Here is a 20,266-nt window from a genome sequence, read left to right as displayed (position 1 = left end):
AAGATTCTCCCCCTCTTTCCCATAGGCCCCCTTTAAGTACTGAAAGGCCGCAATAAGGTCTCCTCACAGCCTTCTCTTCTCTAGGCTGAACCACCCCAGCTCTCTCAGCCTGGCCTCGTAGGAGAGGTGCTCCAGCCCTTGCATCATTTTTGTGGCCCTGTGATGAGGGTGGTGAGGCACTGGCACAGGTTGCCCGGTGAAGCTGTGGATGCCCCACCACTGGAAGTGTTCAAGGCCAGCTTGGATGGGCCTTTGAGCAACCTATCTAGTAAAAGGTGTCCCTGCCCATGGCAGGGGAGTTGGACTGGATGATCTTTCAAGGTCCCTTCCGACTCAACCATGCTCCGATTCTTTTTTGCACCTCGGCCACACTGTTTACTATACCCACCATACTGATCGGCCCAGGCCCAGGAACTGGACTGGCAAAACCACGGCGTCCGGGCAAACGCCTGGGGCACTCCCAAAGCTGCCGGCGACCGCCAAAACCCAGCGAGCTGCCGGCCGCGCCGTGGCCCTGTGAGGACCCGCGGGGCGGGCAGACCGCGACCGCCAGCCCGCCTTCCCCGCCCTCCCCCAACATGGCGGCGCTGCCGCTTCCGCCCGGCCCGTCGACGCTGCCCTCCCCGCTGCGACGTCATCACCAGCGGCGGCGGCGGCGGCGCGGCGGGCGGCGCGAGGGCCGCCGGGAAGGGCGCGCGCGGCGGTGGTGGCGGCGACGGTTACCCAGCGGCCCCGGCGCGCGGGGGCAGGGCGGGAGCAGCGGGCGCCGTTGGGCTGCGGGAGCGGGCCCCGCTCCCCGTCTTCCTCTCCGTGTCGCTCCGCGCTCAGGCCCGGGAGGACGGACTCCCCCCTCGCCCCCTCCCACCCTCTCCGCCCCGGGCGGCGGCGGAGGAGGCGGCGGGGAGCGGCGCGGCAGCGGAAGGAGCAGGTGAGTGCGGCCGGGGGCGCGGAGGCGGGGGGAGAGGGGAGGGCCGTGAGGGGAGGTGAGGCGGGAGGGGGCGGGGCGGCGGCCCCCCGCGCCCCTTTCCCCCCCCGCCCTGCCCTGGCCCAGGGGACCGGGGGGGACCGGGGGCGACCGGGCTCGGGGGCGCTCGGCCTGCGGAGCTGGGCCGCGCTCCCGGCTGCGCCGGCGGCCTCGCACGGTGCGGGGCTGGGGGCCGCCCTGGGGGCTCCCCGAGGAGCGGGGCGCGGCCGGGAGGGCCGGGGGAGGCCCGGCGGGGGGCCGGCCCGGCGGGGGGCCGCGGGTGAGTGCCTGGCGGTGCCGGCCGCCCAGCCGTTTGCTCGGGGCGCGGTTCCATCAGCCGGTGGCCGTGCTGCAGCCTGCCTCCCAGATACTTGGATCTTCCCTCTTCGTGGGGTTTTTTTCCACTTCAACGGGGCTCTTTTTCCACTTTCTGGCAGTAAAAGAGTTTCTGCTTTTATGCGCTTAGGGGAACTACTAATTTCGCTCATGTAAATTCACTCATCAGCATTTCTTTAGATAGCGGCTACAGCTAACTCCCATCCCTTCCAGAACTTGTAGACTGGGCATGTTGGGTTAGTGTTAAGGATGGTCTGCTTAGGTCCTCACCTTTGATTTCTCTGCTGGATTCTCACTCCACCATTGATTTCTTGTCGACCTTCTGCAAGCCTGTGTGAAGAACAGATTGTGACAGATAGTAGGCTAGCGACCAGGACCTTAAGGGATCTTGCTCTGCTGGTGAAACACTTAGGGTGCCTCTGTGCAGATGGGAGTGGACAGACTCAGCCCACGAACCGAGTGTATCTGAAAACTATAGAAGTATGGCTATACGTGCCTGAGATAATACACCCTGCTTCTCGGCACGTTTGCTCGAGTGTGACAACATGCTAATGTAGTGATCCAATTTACAGATTGCAGATAACGTGTATCCAGCAAATGCGGTACGAAGGCTGAGTGAGCTCGGATCTGTCCGCACCAGTCTGCATAGACTGTCCCTTAGTCTGGTGAAACATCTTCTTTGAGTACGAGGACTTTGTTAGACAAAATACGGAATACTGTATACTCTCTTTTGTGATACTAGGGCCTGATGTTTTAATTTATTTATGTACATGTGGAAAGCCAGCCATGATTTTATACTTGTGAAGACATAATTAGCAGTTGCTTATCACTACTAATGGAAAAATAACCATATGTTAAATTAGAGGTATAGGTTCAAGTTAATACGGTGATGGGTTAACAGCACGGAGTTATTAAAGTAAACTTGGAATAATTTCTAGTTTTCTGTCAAACAGGCTTCTTTGTGTGAGTTGAAGAGTGGTAGACTGACATCACATAAATGTGCAACCAGTATTTATTTTTTTTAAAAGTTGGTTAACAACGTGTTTTACTATTTTTAGCATTATTTTTAGGTAGTAAACCTGTGGATCTCCTTCAAATATCACTATTTTATTAGTATTGTGACATGGAAATGTTAATGTTGTAATCAGAAACAAAACCTTTTCAGGTAAAAGCTCTTCATTTGGAAAAGTGGAGGGAAGCACTGACATTTTCCTCTTTCTAAGCTGTTATTTAGTTGTCAACAGGTATTTAGTTTATCCTAGAATGTTATAATCAGTTTGTGTCTGAACTTCTGTAGGATTTTAAAAATAAAATTTTGCTTCTTGTTTTAAATGGCATATTATTTATCACTTCACAGGTAGGATTTTCTTAAGTGGCATAATGTTTAGCTTGTGTGTGGTGTGCACGTATGCATGCACAGACATTGACATGCTTACTAGTGATGTCTTGGACTTCTTTAAGAGATTTTATCTCCTTGTAGTTTTTTGTGAGCTTTGCTTTTGTTCTGTTACATCTCAGTTTCTAGTTTTCCTGTAGAAGCAGGATTAATTTTTGCAGAGGACTGGATTAGGTTTTTCTAACAGAAAAGTGGGTGTTTCAGATGTGTTTCTGTTGATTGTGGCTTATGTAATATCATACTTCTATTGAAGAAAAATGTTAAGTATGCTTGACACCAAAATGTAGGACTACTGATAATAAAAATACAGAATTTCACTGACTATTGTGTCAATCATATCATGCTTCATTGATTTCAGTTACTGGGTTAGTGCCCACTAGGTATATACTCACTTTTCTCAAGTGTGTCTACATTTTAGATTTATTCATGAAGTAACACTCTGAGATATATTTTACTTCAAATGGTAGTATAATTAATGTCATTAACAGATTGTCTCTCACCCTGGAAAAGTTACTCCATTTAAAGAATAACATAGATTCATCTGTGAGTAAGTTATTGTGTTAAAATATTTCTAATTTCTTATTAAAGTTTTCCATGGATCTGATTTGTGTATGGAAAAGTGATACTTTACAGCTAAAACCTTAACTACAGAATTTATTTTAGGAGTATAAAGTTAATTCCACTTAGTGGTTAGTAAGCTGTTTCAGAAATTGCACACACTTCAGTGCCCTGAAGTAGATTTAGCAATGCAGCGTCATGTACCTGAAATAGAGAAGTATGTAATTTTCTACTTAGAAACTTTTTTTAAAAAACATCGTGGTAGTAATTATTTGAAATGTTGAATTATGAATGCTCAGGGCTCAATCCACACTGATATTCAGTGCTGTCTAATCCACATGAGTGTTTGATAAGGAGATGGTAGTTCAGAGACACAAGCGTTTGATGGAAAGGAAAATCATTGCACTGGCCATCAGTGTGGGATGGATAGCAGGACTGTGATCATCAAGAGTAAAGCAACGTAAGATGAAAACGTGGGAGAATTGAGCTGGTTATGGGAATTTTTATGGGGTGTTCCATTTAAATTGTTCTTGATTATCCATTAATGTGCAGTCTGAAAAATCTGGAAATGAAACACTTAAATTTTTTCCCCTCACAGTACTTGTTTATAAGGAAGGAAGCTTGTCAGTAATATAAAACTGCCATTATGCATCTGAGATTTCAGCTTCAATATGGTTTTGATAGTCTCTTTAGTTTTCTAACTTGATTGGTCTTTGAAGAATGAAAATGGGACCGACTGCATTTTCAGATACAGTCTCTCAAATGTAATGTTTGACATAGTGAAAATTCCTCAGTTTGCCTCTGAATAATGTGTCTAGACTCTAATCCCGCAGCCTGTATAACAGCTACATTCACTTAACAGTGAAATCTCATGCAGTTCTGGTTGCAGGAGTGAGACCTTCATGTGGTAATACGTGCATACAGAAAGTAATATGCTGTGCAGTCACAGCATGCTGGTTTTGTTTGCTTAGAATAATTTCTAATGAAATATCTCTTCTGTTAATGAAGTACCTGTTCTTAATTGCAAAGTGGTGGATATGGGCCAGAATGTAAGGGTAGAAGTGACAGAATGCTACCTGAAATAGTACGATTTTTTTGTTTCACATTCCAAGTTTTTATTTTATTTAAAATAGGGGGGTTTACAAACCTTAGAAGTTTGGGGTTGGATGGTGTTCTCTTAATTTCCTTATAGGAAATTACGGGCCAAAATATAGGGAAGTAGGTAGTTGGAATGAAATTAGCTGTTCAGTTATGTTGATGTTACCCACTTCACCCTCTCCATGTTTATAAGTATCCTTTTAAGCCTAGTCATCATCATGACTTCCTGTAGAGGTTAATTCCAAGAAGGTACTATTTGCTGGGTAACAAGTAACATTTAAAAAAGATGTTTTGCCTCTGTTTCTTTGAAAGTCAAAAGACGTTCAAATTTGGAGGCAAAATGAATGTAAATTTTTTGTATTTGTATGCTGCTATCATGTCAGTGTGTACTGTGCTTACATATTAGATGCACTCATTTTATCTGTCCTTCATGTGTTGAACCCTCTCCCTATGCCATTGCCAGTGCCGTTCTTCTAACCCTTTTTATTTCAGATATGGCTTTTTTTACTGTAAATACTTAAACCAAATTCTGTATTTGGTATATGATTGTCTTATTAAAAATGCTTTTGCATATGTCAGTCGATTTTTGTATCCTCTATTAAAGGGTGTAGCTGCATGACACCTTACAAATTCAGTGGGTTTTTTTTCTGAAATACAGTGGGAAACAATCCTGAAATGGAAGGGTGCTCAGCTAGGTGAGATGTGGTATTGTTTTGCTTCCTAACTTTAATGGTTTATCCTGTCAGACTTTATAACTACTGCTGCACATTGAGCTGTCCACAATGACTCCTAATTATTTTTCTCAGAAGACTGGACTAATTTGAACTCATCGAGTATTTAGATAAAATCATTTCTCCTTGTGTGCATTACATTATATTTATTTGCATTTCATCTGCTGTTGTATTACTCAATTTTCTAACTCAATTAGATCTTTCTGGAAATCTCTATTCTCCACAGTTTTTACTAACCCAAATAATTTCCTACTACTGGCAAATTCTACTGTTTCACTGTCTGCTTCCACTAATTGATGTTAACCATTGTTTTTAATGTCTGGTATAAACTACATGGTTAACTTTTGCCCTCTCTGAGCATCTTGGTTATCTGAAACTTACGTATGAGAGAGAATTCTTCAGCTAATCAAAGGCTTGGAGAAGTAGTCACTAGAGCTGAGCTGAGAAATCTCTCAAGTACATAACATAAGCTTTCTTCTGTTGTTTATAAAGGAGCTAAAGTGCTTAGCAAGAGCTTCAGCACAGAGTTTTGTTTGCAGAAAGTGCACAGGTGTCAGATTTCTGGGGAGGTCTTGTTGAAGTAACCATAGGATTCAGATAATGAAGTTTCACCAAGGAGCAAGGGGGAAAACCAGGTATTATCAAAGTATCAAGTGTAAAATGTAAGTTACAGCAGTGTTACGTTTTATGTACGTTTGTCCACATTTATACATTATAAATTTTTTTGCTGTAGAATGGAACCTTACAATCTGAATGCTATGGGAATATATTGCTGATCAGATCAGTGAAAATTTGTATTAATGCAGTCTGGTGGGTCTTAGTTTAAATTTGTATTATTCCGACTGTATGGATGAGCTTTTTGTCATTTGGAACCTGTTTGTGTGTGAGAAATTAGCTTAAGTGTGTGTGTTCCGAATGCAGTGACACGTGGATAGGAGCAGAAGAGGCAGCAGAAGGGTAGGAGATTAGTGTTTGGTTAATCATGTTATACTGACTGATGAGCTCTAGAATGATGGCACTTTGCGATACAACAAAATGGTGGTTTTTTGAGCTGTATATAAATCATTCAGCAACTGGCAGGTTTTCCCAAATTGCTTTTATTTCTGTGTAGATCAAGTAGCACTTAAAGAATGGACACTAGTTTTTGGAGCCCACTTTGCCCTTTTTCTACAACCTGTCTCTAGTGCTAAATATATATCTTCTTTTTTTTTTTTTTAATATGGTTTTCTTTCTATATTCAATAATTCATTCCTTTCTCAGGTAAGATAAATTGTGACTTATTTATCAAACTTACACTGTATTTGCTTTAAAATCTGTTTTTCTTAATGAAAGGAGTTACTTCTTGAGAAGCTTAAGAAGTGCATCACTGTTGAAGGCTTTTTTAGTTTTTTTTCTGTTTGTTTTTTTCTTAAACTCAGGTGGTTCCAAATAGTTGTAGGAAACAAACCAGTAACAAACACAGACTGTGGATTATATCAAGGTGGTTTTCAGTAGGTTGTCACACACAACAAAGGGGGAAAAAATTCTCATTTTTGGAGATTTCTTTTTTAAAATGGGAGCCATTTTTAGTGGTCAGAACCTGTTTCTGAGAGGTTGGTGAAGTAACATTAAAGGTTCTTTTCACTTGAAGTCACTTGCGTTCGTGCACATGATGAAGGAAAGCATCTGTTCTGTGTGGTGTTTGCTACCTAAATGAATAACATGTTGTATGATCTTTCCCAAAGGGAAGCTGAAGAATCCAAAGCAGGTCATAAAATAAAATGAAAAATTATCATTACTGGTGTTCAGCTGACTAGTGCAAATCAGAGACATTCCTTGTTGTTAGATACATTTCACTCATTTATGACTTCTTTTTCTTTCATCACCTCTGCAGCAACTCTTACAACGTATATCATACTATTATATTCATGCGAGTTCAGTGTCAATAGCCCCAGACTGAAGGATTTTACAGTTTTGCTTTTTTTTTTGGTTGAAGTAGTACAAAATGTCAAAAATTAGAAGGAAGGTCACAGTGGAAAATACCAAGACCATATCCGATAGCACATCCCGAAGACCCAGTGTGTTTGAAAGGCTTGGACCCAGCACTGGAAGTACTGCAGAGGTGAGTTGTAAAAGTGTTCTTCTTTTCCTCCCCACCCCAGCATCTTCTTTTCCAGGATTTAGGTGGTGGGAAAGAGTAGCTCACAAGTACCAAATACTCAATGTCACTGATGTTAGCAAAGGTGAAAAGAACTCCTTAACGCATGGATGTTCGACACGATAATACTAGAAATTTCAAATAACGTGTGTTGTCCCAGCTTCTGGACAGGAGCAGTAGTACTGTACATATTAATAGTATTTCCACCAACCTAAATTTTTCTCTGCCAGACCTGATGCTCGTTGTTGATTATTTTTTTTAATTAGTTATATTACTGGTGGACAGAAATTACAGCTAAGTGGGAGTTAATGTGGAGTCATTTGTTTGTTCTGCCACACTCACACCAATGGTATTTCCAGAAATGAGTGTGAAATTCACCCAGTAATGTCTGTCTCTTAGACACAGTGCCGTAACTGGCTGAAGACTGGCAACTGCCTCTATGGGAACACATGTAGATTCGTACATGGCCCTTCACCACGAGGTAAAGGCTATAGCAGCAGTTATAGAAGGTAAATCAAGAACTCACTTTGAATTCTTCACATGCTGTAGGAAAATAGCTTTTGCAACTATGTCTTCTGTTTTTTTTTTTAAAAAAAATGAATGCTGTGGTGTGCCTAATGGTATGTTTTATCAATAATCAATTGCATTGTGAAGCTGCTCAAAACAATTAATTTGGCAACTTGCAGTGGGTTTTCCCAGGATTTTTGTGTGTGTGTAGCCTTAAAAGATGATTGGAGTCCGCTGGATGCAGATTTACTTCTTATGTTACTTGAAATGAGAAGTTCAAGTACCTTAATACTTTTTTTTTTTTTTTTTTTTTCTCTTTCCTCCTGTGTAGTCACTACGGCTTCTGATATACCTTTCTGTCCTTTACTAAAATGCTGGTTTGGAACTACTTACAGCAGTACTCACATACCTGCAGCCCTTCTGCCTTCGCTATATTGTTTGATGAATAAGGTGTCTATCCTTTTGCTCTTGTTGTGAGAAAACACTTCCTTCAAAACATAGTTTTGTGACTTTATCTGTCAGATATAGAACAAATATCATAGGAGGAGATCCAAAAAGTTACTTCATTTTTCAGAAGAGAGTATTTTTTATTTTCTGCCTCTTCATATGTTACTATAATTTAAAAGTGTTGGGTTTTTTGACTGTCCTTTGTGTGGCATAACGCCTTACTTAACTGAAACTAAATGTAGCAGTAAGTTTGTAATATTCTTGCTATAAAGGACAAAAAGATAGTATAGTTTTAGCATAGTACCTCTTTGTATGAAGGCTTCACATTTTACAAACAACTGTGCCTCAGTGCTGCAGTAATGTCAATGTTACCTCTAGATTATGGATGGGCACACTGAAGCATCAAAGTGTAAAGCAACAACAGGCAGGTTGGCAAGAGGTTAGGGTTCTGTTTCTGGTTCTTTTTCCTATTCCTGTGGCATACTCTCAGGATGATCTTGACTTTGCTTGTTTGATCTTCCATTGCTTCTAAGGTGATAGCAGCTGGGATACAAAATATATCACTGAGTTTAATGTTTCTTTTGGTGTGTAAAAGATTTTACTCTGTTCTGTACTGAATGTTCCAAATGGGACAAAGGAGTGATTTACTGGTAGAGATTAAATTTTAAAACTGTTAGAATGTCACTTTCACCTTGCTTTCAGTGTTTGGAACGCTCAGTGCATAGCTCTGCTTGGTCATTTGAAGAAAAGTGACATTTCTTTTAATGATTAAAGCTGCGTTTCTGCTTCACTGTCACCATTGACATTTAAGAATAATGTTGATTTACTTCTTTTTATTGCTAACTTTTTTTTACTAGGACTAAATGAAAAAGTCAAAAGATGAATCTTGCTGCTTATTTGCCTGATACATTGAACATTTAATAAAGTTGTTCTTAAAAATGAAAGGGGGAGGAAACCCCTACCTACCCCCTCACCCCCCCCAAAACAGATAAATGAAAAAAGCATGCTTGTCTTCAGAAGTTTCTACTGATAGCTGTTGGCCAGGCAGAGAAAAAGCTGGTTTATGTACATAATAAAATGTTGGCATTTTCATGCCATTTAGCATTACAGAGATTTTTACAAATGTTATCCAGGTATTTTGAGTGCAATTTTATTGGCTTCTTGCAAGCCAAGCTAATGCTGCTTCCACATCAGTTCAGTTCAAGCAGTACTCTTGTTAAAGTATCTGGGACAACATAATGGCAGCGTGTCCACACGTGTTCAACCAGGCATGCTGGTTAAGTCTTTTGTCTGTTTTGCAAGTAGTTTGGTAGGACAGAGCACGTCTTGCTGCCTTTCAGCCTTGCTCCTTCAATTTCATACCTGTCTAAAATAAATCTCATTGTTAATGGTTTTGTCTGACCATAATGCCTCCCATAGTTCAGAACATCACCAGACAGTAGGAAAACTTGACTCTAAAGTGTGAAAAAGACTCTTAAATCTGGTTTCATTGTAACTCTGTTTCAGCGTTAATGCTGCCTCTCACAGCATGAATTTTAATCTTGCTGTTACAAAAATAAAATCTATCATGTTTTTACATACAAAGCTTTCCTGATGAAGGTATTAAGAATTCAGTAATAGACCTGTCAGTCTTCCAGGCATCTGAAGTAAGAAGAAGCGATCAAGGAAAGAGCTGTGAGTAAACGTGCTATTCTACAAGGAATTTTGCTCTCTTGCTCCACTTGTAGATTGTTGGTTAGTGGCTTGGCAGCTTCCTGCTGGTTCTCTTACACTATTTTCAGGATCTATGCCTTTGTAGCATCCCTCTCTTAGCCTGTCTGATTCTCTTCATTCCGGATCACTACACTGGATTTAAAAACAAACCAGCAGCAATATTAGGTGAGAACATACGGATTTTTCAAGGTTCAAATATTGTTGTTTAGGATACTGAAAAACAGGACAATGTTTCAGGAGCATTCAATTACAGTATGTACTTTATACACTAATAATTATCTGCCTATACACACACGTGTGCGTATACATGCACACATACACACAGATATTCTCAGACAGGTGTGTTGTAATGTGTGCCTGTTGCTAGGTAGTTGTTCCTGACACTGTAAGAGGTACAGAAGCAAATGAAGGTGCTGTTATGAACGTGCATTTCCTAACCAAGCCGCTCAATGTGGAGAACTGAACTGTTGTGGGAAGTAATGCTGTTTAAAATCACTTAACTGCACTGCTTAAAATTTGAAATTATGAAATTCTGCATTTTAGGCCTTATTTAAAGGATGAGCCCAGCACAAAATACTAAGTCATTAAAAAATGTTTTGTTGAGTGGTTTTCTTCTTTCAGTGTACAGGGATAATGCTGTGGAGCCTTTTGTGTGAAAGGTTCTACCAGTTGCAGTCTAGCCACATCATCTTAAACTGTAGAGGTAAAATTGTAATTATCTATTGAAATTCATCAGCGTGCATTACCTGGAATAACGAAAGATCCCTTTTTGTGGGGGAGTGGAGGAAGGTTATGTAGAAAATAAGCCATTGTGTAAAAATTAAAATTGTGGTACACCTGAAAGAAAAATCAGCTAGTAGACCAGCTTGTTTTTCTGCGCATTAAGCCAAAGTATCTGAAAAGTCACAGCTTCCTGAGTAATTATTTCTTAAAATTTGACAAATGTTCAGTCTTACTAGACTTTTGGGGGGTTTATGACGGTTTTTGGGAAGGAGTGGTAGGATGGTGACCATGACTTCACTCCAGTGTTCTAAACCTGAACCCCCCTCAACCCAAACAAAACCAAACAAAAAACCACCAACAAACCCCAACCCTGAAGCTATAGCTTTTTTCATTTCTGTGATTTCTTGATAACTTTTGTAATCTTTAAGTAGATTTGAATAATGTTTTAACAAAATAACTTTTTTTTTTTCCCCTCCCATACTGAAAAAGGTGTTAATTGAGGGTGAAATGGTTTGGATGTTTTTACACTCCAACATATAATTTTTTAAAAAAAGAAAAAAAAGTATTAAAATATCAGATGTTTCTCTAGAAAGTACATGAGCTGCATTCAGTGTAAGTTCTCTTGCTTTCTCCTTCAGATACTGGGGTTTTTCCTGAAATTGCTCCTCTTGGGGAACAATGTTACTAGTACATTATCTATAACCCTTTTGCCTTGTAAATTAATTTTCAGTTTCACAAATCCAAATCCTTTGTGCCATAGCTGAAATATTATTAAAAATTAAGGCATTGAATTGCCATTTTAATGTTGAAAGTTTATTTGTCGAGGTAGCTGATGGTTGGAATGCTTCAGAGAGTTTTGGTAATGCAAGGGAATTATCTTTCTAAGGTGGGGGAGGGGAAAAAAATCCACCTTGAATCATAACCTTTGCTAAAGCCAGACACTTTAAAGATGATATAGTCATGCATGCAAAGAAGAGAGCTTGTTTATATTTGTATGCTGGATATTATTTGATCCTTCTTAGTGCTGAAAGAAGCAGCACGCTACTGTTTTGTATCTTTCCTCCGATCTAGATTGACCTGTATTTACAACTTCATGAAGAATTAAATGCCTTTAAAAATGAGAGCAGTCACTGGTCCTTTTTCTTCTTAGAGCCAAAGACGCTAAACCTTATGACACAGTTCAAAGACTTAAATATAGATAACATTGCAAAAGAGGAATGGAAGCCAATTACTGTTTTTCAAATATGCATAGGTTGAAAATTAAATCATATTAATTTAGATTTTTGTATGCATAAACTGTGAAAGACAGTTTACCATTTGTGTACTATGTGACAGAGGAAGGGTGGGAGATCTAAATGGAAACCCTAAGTCAGTCTGAAAAACAAAACACGCAAATTTCATTATTCAAATATTATATATAACTCTTCTAATCAACTAAGGCAGCATCAGTATCTCTTTATGATTCTTTAGTGTAAACTGATAGGTACAGATCCAGTACTTTCATACAACCATTTCACGGAAGAATCTGTAATTACAGCTAACAGCCATTGCAGAAGTACCAGACTTAATATCAAGACAGATTTATATGAAGAGAAAACCTGTTTTCTCAAATTGAAAGATCATTTGAAGCAGCTCCTACATGCCCTTTGCTTAGGAACTTGTTTGTATACAACAGTTGTTCTCTTTTAACCCGTAAGGGGTAAATGAACTTGTGAATCCATACTAAGAGGTGACAAAATTATATAAATGTCTTGTGGTAGTGTAGGATGTTCCCCCTGCCTTCCCACATCAGTTATACCTTTTACAGATAATATACCTTAAAGTTGCATGACTAGTAGAGTTCATACAATATTTTGTAATTAAATAACAAAATAATTATGTTACTGCAAGATGGAAAATGGAGGAGGCCTCCAAGCTTGAATTTCTGGTGCATGGTCTTGCAACAGTGTTTTTTTGTGTGGCAGTTTCACCAGGGTCATGGGAGGGTGGCACCTAGGTCACATTATCTCCACTTGCAGACTTACCCATATTCAGAGTTGTGCTTCTGTGTGACTATCATGGCTAGTCTGCAGTAGTTTGACTCTGCATTAATTGTTTTATATATATTTTATTTATTTATTTATAAAATCGGTGCAGCTTAGAATATGGAGAGGGCTAAAGATATCTTGGAAGACTTGGTAGGAATGATTGCGAAACACATTTGCATGATGGTCAGAAAAAGATGACCTTTTCTGGATAGGATCACCTGAAGCTGATCTAGAGTAGTAACTGAGTCATGCAAGTAATTTTTCTTCTTAGAGTCAAGTCTTCCTTGATGTTCTGAAAGAGCTGGGTTTTTAGAATGCTTAAGCCCATTAGAATGGAGTATTTTTTTATTCATCCACTTTGCTTCTGGGTGGGAGGTTTAGATCTCTCTGTATATACTAATAAAAAAATAATTAAAAGACAGATTGTATTCCTTTAATAAATAGTCCCATAGAACTGGTTATATTATGTTTCTGTATTATACAGATCACCAGAAAGACCCACTGGAGATCTTCGGGAAAGAATGAAGAACAAACGTCAAGACGTTGAGGCAGAGCCACAGAAACGAAGTACAGAGGAATCATCCTCTCCTGTTAGGGTAAGAATGGAGTTTGCAGAACTCCAGAATCCCTCAGTAGCAATTGGGCAGTGTGTCCTAGAAACCTGATCATGGTGACCTGTAATATTTAAAATGTTTAATGAACTGATCATTTTTTATGTAGCATGTGGCATATTTTATTATGAAGTGTCTTAACAATTGTATTATTATTTTGCAATTTTATAGCACTTTCTGGTCTTCTGGTTCCCAGAGATTTTACAAATCCCGCAGACTAAAATATGTTATAAATACTGATAAACAGGCATTTAATAACGGTGCAGACTCTTTGATTATTACCAAGAAAGTATATTAACCATTGTTACAATCATCTACTATTTTTCCCCCAACACTTACTCATATCCATTGTTTACATGCATCCTGACTCCAGTTGTTCATCCCAAATTTGCTTTTGTTGAGACCATGCAGTTACCATTGTGCTGGTTCATTTTGCCTTCCTCCTCACATACCCATCAACCATCTCAACTGCTCATTTTTTGATCTTGCAAAAAATTAATTCATTACCATTCTCATTTTCTAATCATCCTTCTGCAACCCCTCAAATATCAGAAGTTACTTATTTTTCGATGTGTTATCTGTTCCTGATGTTACAAACAAATAGGGGCAGAGTTGGTAGTGTGACCCTGCACCAGTGTATTCCTGCGTCATGTTTTTTAAGACCATCTTCATATGAATAATGATTAAAAGTTTTTGTTTGTGAAAAATGAGTTTTGCTTCTGCAGGTATTAACAGCATTCTTTTTTTTCCTCTCGGTCTGTTCCTACTTGCTGTGTAAAATGAATTTTTATGTCAGGTGTAAAGAAATCAACAGCAGCTGCTATCATTAAATTAACAGAATGGCTTATCTTCCGATCATGTTTTCAGTTGCTGTTAATTTGTATAAACTTTCAGTCTTTTTACTCTTCTACTTAAATGTGTTTCTTTTATTTTCTAATAGTTTGAATAAACTGTTCAGTTATCGAGTACACGGTTGGTGGGAAAAGTATTTTTTCCAACCATTATTAAAAATTTACTGTAACTTCTCTCCTGGTACAACTCTAATTTTGATGTAATTCTTACTTTTGGTTAGTTAACCCTGCTTTTTATAGTGTTCCGTTAATGTAATAATAAAATACTCTTAAACAACTAAACCCCCGAGTAAAGGTGTACTGGAAGCAGGAATCAAAAGGAATCGGAGAATTAGTAGGTCTGTTAAAGTACCAAAGAATTATTTACAGGATAAGCACAGCACATAGAAAAAAATCCTCTGCTTCAATCTCATAAAACAGAAGGCTAAAAAAACCACTGAGCTTTTGTATTAGTTGCATGGAGGCAACTCTCAAAATACAGGATATCCAAAGAAAATATTGTGGAACAAATAGATGAAGAGGGACAGGAGTCAAGAGTTGCATTGCAAAGAACCAGAATATCTAAAAGAACAGAAGACTGAAGTGACTGAACTACTAGCAAAAATCTTGCTCCATCGTTAGAGCTACTGTTATGGTGGAGATCTAATATCTGACATTTCCATCTCTTATTAAAGTTTTTGGGATAATAGAGGAGCTGGATAAGAAACCTTAACTTTGTTTTGAAATACTGAAAAGTAGCTTGTTCCATAAAAAGTTTCATACTTATGTTTTTAAAAAAAAAAAAAAAGCAGCACTGTTCCTGCAGACAAAATTTGTGCTTCACCAGTATACTAGCCTGAAACTTCAATTACTTAGCCACTACTAGAGAGTAGTGGCTAAGAGAAAACTGTCTGATACAGGTAAAACCTTAAATAGCTTCTTTTGAAACAAGGCTTTTGAGGCATATCAATAGTCAAAGAATAGCAGGTATAATATTGTCAGGTTTAGAAGCCAGCTAAGGGGAAAATTTAATTTCAAATGATGAAGTTACAGAGGATGCTAGGGTGCTTGATCTAAAGAGCTGTAACTTTTTAAGAATGTGGAAAAAATGTTGGACATCCCAAGTGTCAAACTTTGCAGAAGTTATAAAAATGGTAGTTGAGATGACTAAAGTCTGAGGAATGCCATACAAAGGGGTTGGGGAAAGATAGTTTTTGGCAGTACAATGGCAGATGAAACTTGGTGTTGGCAAGTGCAAGGTAATGCATAATGAAGAAAGTATCTAAAACAAAAAATCCTGAATTAATATTTTAAAAGTAACTGAAACCATCCAGTAGAAAAATAAGTTATTGTGGACAGCTCAATGAAACCATCTGTTCAAAGTGCAGTCACAGTTGCAGAAGCAAACACTCAGGTACATAAAAATGGAATAGAAAATGATCATTATTATGCTGTAGAAATTCATGGTCCAGTTTTATTTGAAATGCTGTTTGGTTGTGATCACCTGTATGCAAGAAAGTACAGTCAAAGGTCTTTTTGAAGTGGGCAAGGAGGCGAGAAGGACTGGAGAGAAGAAAGGACATGTGGCGAACGCATATAATGTATGGTTGAGAGAATGTAAATTAGATGCGTCATATTCATACTTTATCCCAGTAGAAAGAGTGGCAAATTTGAAAATGACAAGGGGAAATGCTATTTGTGTTATGTACGACAATTCTACCTGATTGCCAGAAGATACAGTCAAAAACCTGAATAGGTTCCACAAGAAGTTGAGACAGTATAACTAGTATAAAATCTTTTTAGAAGAGATTTCTTGTTCTTTGGAGATATAAGATAACTAGTACAATCTGTATGCATTTAGGAAGAAACTTCCTGTATGGACAGCTTATAGAATATATCCTTTATTATTTCTTCATGTCTTGTACTGTTATTTTCAGAGACAATATACTGTGTTACGTGGACAACTACATTGAACTCGGTTGTTTCTGTGTCTCTCGATTTGTGTTCGGAATTATTTCAGCACTGTATGTTAGTGTATCAATTATTATACAAATAATTAGATAAGGCTCCTGCCGTTACAGTATTTAGTTGGAAATTTTTATGTTGAATTTTTCTCCATATTATGAGAAGACAGTTACATTGGAGTATATGACGTATTACCTGAAGTAATACCTGGGAGATGTGTGTGATTTGGGAGAAACAGTGGGAAGAACTTAATGTACATTTAGGAAAGGTTTTCGTAAGGAATGTGTATCACATGCTTCATAACTGTGCTTTTTGTCACTGTGGCTATTGAATATCTCCACTGGAATGGAAGTCAGCATTGTCTTCCATCTCTGAAATGGAAACAATACCTGTCCATTTCAGGGAAGCTTCAGATTCATTTTCTTGTATGTTTGTGTAGTGTGGTAGTAGTTTACACTATAAAAGTATTATACCTAGAGCAAAAAAGTACTGTGCTTGCCCAAAAGATTCTAGCTGTAATACATGATAGCTTATTCTAGATTTAAAGGAATCTGTGCTTTTGAATTAGTTTATATTGCTGCTGCATGTACATGTGTTGGTAAGGCTGAAGCTGAAGCTTCTGCCTTGTAAGAATTGTAGGTTCTAAGAGTCTTATAAATATTATCTCCATCGGTGCTGGTGAAATAACACTTCTTGGCTAGAAGCATGTTTTGCAGACTGGATGAGTCCTTTCATGCTTGGCCAAACTCTTCTGGCTCTAGTGGGAAATTCATTCAAGTAGATGTCAAGTCTTGTGCTGTAGAGTGCTGATCATATGTTTTGGGGTGTGGAACTTCAACTTAAGTAGACATTAAATTAAATAAAATCTCACAGAATTCAGCCATAATGTCTTTTTTTTTTTTTTCCCCCCCCCTTTCTTAAGTAGTATTTCTCCTGAATGTCAACATTAAACTGTAATCATCTATCCAACACATGTAAATAGTTTAACTGTGAGCACATACCTGAAAACAGCGTAGACAAAGTCTACTAAGTTGTTGTTTACTCTGAGGACAATCTGCAATTTTTTTAGTACATAATAATATAATTATTTAAGTTTATTGTTTCTCATCTAGTAAATGGCATTTTTTCAGAGTCTGAAGAGAAATAATTTACAGGTGTGGCTGAAGTGGATACAGCATCTTCAAGTACAAGTGAAAGACATGCTATTGGCCTTTAGGAGCTTGACTGACTTTATTTTTGGCTTGTTAAGGGAGACATGAAAAAAAGTATGTAAAGTACAAGACGGTCTATAAGGATATGAAGGAAGTATTTATTCCCCACAGTATGACAGAATTAAATGCTTTGTAAGTGGAACAAGTACAATAAAAGGAATATGTTGAAGACTTTTTGATGAGAAAATTCAAATGTGTTCTAAACCATTGTAACTTACATTTTTTATTTGTGTCCCCCAGGAAAACATACTCAATTTCTGAACTGAAATTTGTTTTTCAAGATACAGTGTTACCAGAATCTTTTTTCCTGACAACTAAACTGAAGTCATTTAGTGTATGAACGGGCTTGGATCAAGTTGTCCTGACTTGTAAAATAGCATGCTTGCATAAAATCTGTCTATTCCGTTCCCCTATATTCAGTAATTCAATAAAATTCCTTTCATAGATGCTTTTATTCTCAGTTCTTCAGTAGAAGTATGATTGTGCCACTACTGAATCTCTCCACTGAAAGGAGAAAATACAGGCTGTTTCAAGATGCTTGTGTTTGGTTTTAAGTTTCGAGATGTAGGCGAGATACATATAGGTTGTGTAGTATTTTTAACATGGGTTATTAAATTGGTCTTGAAACATTCTGACTTATCTGCATGCTCTCTTGCTGACGAGTTGTTTGGGGAATTGGCTTTTGAGAAGTTTTTTGAAATCAGTATATAGAGGATGTCCTAACATGCGTATTTCAGTTTGCTAGTAACAACTAGTGTTGAATTAATAGAAACTAGTATTTGTATTTAAGAAATTATGTTTACTGTTTGTTTATAGCGTAGGAATTAGTTGGAGTATATAGCAGAAGTACACAGTTTAATAGAACAGATGCAGCCTTCAAGGAGGGCAGTCTAGAAAAATTAAGATACTCTAAGAAAAAGCATGGTTGCAGGACAGGCTTGTTGATAAAGTTACAGATTTTCAGATCTCATCAGAGTAACTTTCTTTTAAAGTAACTTGCTTTGGAGTGTAGTACAATTCTTGCTCTTAGACTGAAATGCCTTTAGTACATGTTGTGATGATGGCGTAGTTGATGTAGACTTGTCTGCAGTTGATGTCAGCAACCAACACGAATTGATAGGTTAGGATCTTGTGCATCATTTTAGAGATCCTGTCATGAAACGGAGAAAAAAAATAACTTTTTCCTTATTCTACAAGCTGCTTTAAATTAAGCATGACACAAATTAGTTCTTTAATGTGAAGTTCCTTCATGTTATGTAGCGACCGGTCAGTGTTTTCCAAACCTTCTAAGGCTTTGAATATGATACACTGAATGCATCGCGATGAGAGGCGTGAAGATAACTGTGTGTTGAAGCGTCTGTTTTAGTTCACTAGGTAAAATAAATGCAGTGCTTGTTCTGTCATCGTTTACATCATTAAACTAGAGATAAGATTTTAACATTGTTAGTGAATAAAAAGGAATAGTTGAAGTTTACTCGCTTGGGAGTGACTATCCACAATGTTATGTTATTTCCTTACTGTATTTCTAAGGTGATGTTAAGCATTTCAATTAAGTCAAGATCTAAGTCCCAATAAGGAATAGCTAGTAAAATTCTCAGGCATCTCCTTTTCTTGGCATAAAAACAAAGGTTCCTACATATCAACACTGAAGAATCCCCCAAAGACAAAAGAAGGCACTATGGGAGGTGAGAACAAAAGGGATATGGGACAGACTTTCATTATTTGCTCTTTCTGATTTCCTACTTAATAAATTAACCTGAGATACTTCTAAGCTTGAATGTTCTTTTTTTGCAAATAGTGAAAAAAATTTGTCCTGTACTCCACTTGAGCCCGGGTAGATTGTTTAGAGAATGTCAGTTCAGCAGAGGCAATGACGCAACTATGAAGCTTTACTACTGGAATTTAGCAGGGGGAGAAGAGCAGCCCAGGTTCAGTTGCCTTTTGAAATAGTCGTCTTCTCTGTAAGAATAGTCTCTGGCTTCCTCAGGTGTCCACAGGACCATCTGCCACATGCAAAATGGGTGCTACTGCAATAGTTGGACTTGTCTAATAACTCAGGGCCAGTGAAAGTTCAAATATAAAGCTATCAACAAAACTTGATTCCAGTGTGTTGCTTTAGACTTTTTTCCCCTTCCTTCTGCCAGCCAAGGGACTCTGTTTTTTTTATTATCTCCACCACCCCCCCCCCCCGCCCCGCCATTCTTTGTCCTCTGGAGAGTTAAATGATTCAGCTTCTGAGGCTCATCTGCCTTGCATGTAAATATTCTTTCTTACAGCTGAGAACTCTTACTCAAGCTGTTAAAATTACACTCATTAAATGTTCATTAAACTTCTGGTCTTAAGAACCTGACTTGTTCTTTCAGTTCCTGTTTTAAACTTTATTCTCTGATACGTGCTCGATTCTTGCCCTGCCTTTAAACCTTCTTATTTTATGAATCCTTTCTTCTCTTTCCCCATCTGCTATTTGCATACTGATTATCTGAAATTGTGTTAGAACATGTTGCCTGTGGAGTCTTTGCTTACTTAAGAAGGTATTTGTTCAACAGGCTAAAGGGGAAAATGCTTTCTGTACTATAAAAAAGAAACAGCCAAAATACTATGTAAAATATACCTGCTTCTTCAGGCTTCTTTTAAAATAAAATTGTTTACTCTAATGAAGCCTTTTTCCCTTTATAGAAAGAGTCTTCACGAGGAAGACATAGAGAAAAGGAGGATATCAAAATTACAAAGGAGAGAACACCAGAAAGTGAAGAGGAAAATGGGGACTGGGAAACAAATAGAGAAGGTAAGTATAATTAAACTAATGGTCCCCCTACAGCTCAAAGAATTGCAAGATTACTGGGCTATATGCAAAGCAGAATGCTTAAAGATTTGGTCTCTAAGCAGAATACTTTTATGCAGTAGCCATTAATGTTTATTTTTGGAGGAGAGCAAAGAAGCAAACTGAGTTGGACTGCTACAGTGGTAAAACCAACTTATTTTAAAAACATATGCTTTTTTTTCTTTTTTCTT

General features: G+C 38.5%; 1 protein-coding gene across 13 annotated transcripts in view; it reads left to right on the top strand.

Annotated features, from left to right (window-relative positions):
- Window positions 1-904: 904 nt before the first annotated feature.
- Window positions 905-20,266, top strand: part of ZC3H13 (zinc finger CCCH-type containing 13) — a 51,151-nt gene continuing 31,789 nt past the window's right edge. For 10 of the 13 annotated variants that reach the window (XM_075712129.1, XM_009488469.2, XM_075712049.1 and 7 more), the window contains exons 1-4: window positions 6,915-7,184; window positions 7,620-7,729; window positions 13,122-13,233; window positions 19,931-20,039. In XM_075712129.1, the coding sequence (XP_075568244.1) occupies window positions 7,068-7,184; window positions 7,620-7,729; window positions 13,122-13,233; window positions 19,931-20,039 (448 nt within the window). In that variant the 5' untranslated portion in view covers window positions 6,915-7,067. Of the gene's footprint in view, window positions 929-6,914; window positions 7,185-7,619; window positions 7,730-13,121; window positions 13,234-19,930; window positions 20,040-20,266 lie in introns of those variants that run through there. The other 3 variants (XM_075712035.1, XM_075712076.1, XM_075712119.1) reach the window with 3 other exon arrangements.

Source organism: Pelecanus crispus, chromosome 1 (assembly GCF_030463565.1).
Source record: "Pelecanus crispus isolate bPelCri1 chromosome 1, bPelCri1.pri, whole genome shotgun sequence".
NCBI lineage: Eukaryota > Metazoa > Chordata > Aves > Pelecaniformes > Pelecanidae > Pelecanus > Pelecanus crispus.
This window is presented reverse-complemented; position numbering and strand designations above follow the sequence as displayed.